Consider the following 2,891-nt stretch of genomic DNA (forward strand, 5'->3'; position numbering starts at 1 on the left):
TTCAGAGGACTCGGCTTCCTCGCACGCCAAGATGGTGCATATGACATCCTCCTCGAATAGCTCGGTCACACCATAGATATTCTCCTCTTCTTCGAACAACATCTTTGGGGGTCCTGGAAACGTCTCCTCCAGCAACAGGGAAAACGGGCTTTAATGGCCCTCGTCCTCTTCAGTCTGGGCAACACGTTCACTCTGGTTTTTGTACCCGCCTCGGCCTCCTTGGCCACCTCGGCCACCTCGGCCTCTATGCCTTCCACGGCCTCCTCGGTTGTTATGGCCTCCCCGCTTCTTGATATATCCTAAGCCTCTTCTTTTGAAGTTTTTACGAGCTTCAATGGGTTTTCGCATACCCTGGCCATGCGATCCAAGACCCTCATCAGGATTATATCCGCTTGCCAGCATGATTTTTCCCGCAGCTATAGATGGCCTAGACAATTCGGGGGTCCTTGTGAAAGAGCCCGTAGGCACATGAATTATGGACACCAGCTCTAATGTTTGAAAGCTGGATTCCTCAGTACATTCGGGCTCCACATAAAGGATGGCTGTCTCGTGGTAGATCTTGAAGTCAGACTCTCCATGGACTGTGACAAGCCTGTTGTCCACCACAAATCGTACTTTCGATGAAGGCTGGAGGCAACAAAGACTCGCCGTGTGGATCCATGGCCTCCTAGTAGAAAATTAAAAGCGCTTGGTATATCTAGCACTTGGAACGGGATTTGGAAAAGTACAGGACCAATCAGCAGCTCAAGTTCAATTTTCCCTATCACCTCCTTCTTCATCCCGTCAAAAGCCCGCACAGTTGACTTGCCAGTATGAATTCTTCCAAGATCAACGCCAAGACGGTGGAGCGTAGCTAACGGGCATATATTGAGTGCCAAACCATTATCGATCAACACTCTTCAAACAAGAGTGCTCTCATGCTTCACCGAAATGTGTAGCGCTTTGGTATGATTAGGGCCCTCAGGGGGGAGATCTTCATCAGTAAAGGAGATTTGGTCTTTCAGTAGAACGGCCCCAACAAACTCTTCCAATTGGACTTCATTGATTGATTCTGGCACGTGCACCTCATGAAGGACTTTAAGCAAAATATCCTTGTGTTTCTCGGAAGATTTGAATAATTCTAAGAGGGAGATTTGAGCCGGCAGCTTCTGCAGCTGATCCACCACATTGAACTCACTAGACTTTACTACGGCCAAGAATTGCTTTGCCTCCTCCTCGGTCACGGCCTTCTTTTCTACTCCTTTATCAGGGGCGTAACAGCGGCCTAATCGCGTGACAGTGTCCACCTCAGTTGTTCCGTAGTCCCAAAGTACAGCTTTGGGATCAAATTTGGGAGGATTCTCCAACACTATCACTCCATCTTTCTCCCAAGGTGGCGATTCTATCGTGACTGGCATTGCGTTCCCTCCCATGACTTCAATTGCCGACATCTCCTTGACCATAAGGTCGATCACCATGGGTTCAGTGATTTCCATCTTAATATCATCAGCAGGCTCCTCATCAGGTAGTTCAATCACTATTGGGGTTATCATAGCTATCACCCCTTCCTCATACAAAGCTGGGGTTTTCGAAATTCCGTGCATAACCTTTTTTTGCCCGAGATATACAAGCAAACTTACGAAAGAAGAGCGGAATGATGATGGCATTATCATGGACACGACCCCTCCTCCTCTTCTCCGCGTCGGATTACCCCCATGGCTACCATCTTGCAAACGCGGTTCAACTTCTCTTCTGGAGTCACATCATCCTGACCTTCGTAATATCCCGCCAGCACTAAGAAGTTGTACAACCTGGAAGCATCCACCACTAAAGGCTGTTGACTCGCCCACGTCTCCTTGGAAATTGAGTTCACTCCCCCTGCATGATTTGGTAGAAGATTCTGTTGCACATTAGGTTGGGCCTCCTTGAAAGTCAAGATCTTCTTGTCTAAAAGCTGTTGAACTTTATATCTCAGCACGTTGCAATCATCTACATCATGCCCCCTCTCTCCCATGTGGTATTCGCAGGTCTTATTCATATCGAACCCGGCGAACCTCGGGGATTGTCCCTTGGTACTTCCTTTGCGACCATCCTCTTTTTCGAGGAGCATGGGCAATAGCTTTGACAAATGGACGCGGGTGGAGAAAAATCCTTTCGAAAAGACCTCTTGACGTTATCATATGCTCGTGACGAACTACCTTGGACCACTATGGGCTTATGCGTAGGTGTTGAGGACGGTTGAGGGAAAGGCGGCTCCTGCACAAGCGCTACTTCAACTGCGGCCTCCTTATCTTTTCTTGCCAGAATTTCTTCGTGCCTCCGGTTGAAATCTTTCCCTCAACCATTGCCCATTCGACTCCTTCACCTACCTCAACTAGCCGCGAAAATGTCTCGGCAACCTAAGAACACTAACCCTTGGAAGTATTCAGGGGTAATGTCTTAAGGAACAATTGTTTTATCTCCCTCTCATTCAAGACCGGCTTCACTTGTGAGGCCATGGTCCTCCACCTTTGCGCAAAGGCCTTGAATGACTCGTTCCTCTTCTTCTCAATACGGGTCAATTCTTCCCTCGTGGGGGCGAGCTCGGTATTAAACCGATATTGCTGCAAGAACTCGTTGGTTAAATCCTCCCAACTAGTGAGTTCTTCAATGTCCAGCGCAATGAACCACGTTAGAGTAATGCCTTCCAAGCTATCTTGAAATGTGTGTATGAGAAATGGCACGTTGTCAGCATAGCAAGCCATTTTCCTCATGTAATATTTGAGGTGGGTCTTGGGACATCCCGTTTCGTCATATTTTCTTGTGAACTTAGGTTCTTGGAAGTTTTCAGGGAAGTTCGTCTTGGTGTATGGAGACAACCTATCAGCTCCTTTCAGCTCGTAACCTTGCAAGGCACACAGTCGCTCTTCCAT

The 2,891-nt window shown here is 48.0% G+C and overlaps 1 protein-coding gene across 1 annotated transcript; it reads right to left on the minus strand.

Moving 5' to 3' along the window:
• Positions 1-899: 899 nt before the first annotated feature.
• Positions 900-2,891, minus strand: LOC104443135. Its single transcript, XM_039310885.1, has 3 exons — positions 2,393-2,891; positions 1,691-2,130; positions 900-1,586 (listed from the first exon to the last, which is right to left on the minus strand). Exons 1-3 carry the CDS (start codon positions 2,889-2,891, stop codon positions 900-902), a joined length of 1,626 nt encoding a protein of 541 aa, XP_039166819.1.

The sequence above is a fragment of the Eucalyptus grandis genome, chromosome 4, assembly GCF_016545825.1.
Source record: "Eucalyptus grandis isolate ANBG69807.140 chromosome 4, ASM1654582v1, whole genome shotgun sequence".
Classification (NCBI taxonomy): domain Eukaryota; kingdom Viridiplantae; phylum Streptophyta; class Magnoliopsida; order Myrtales; family Myrtaceae; genus Eucalyptus; species Eucalyptus grandis.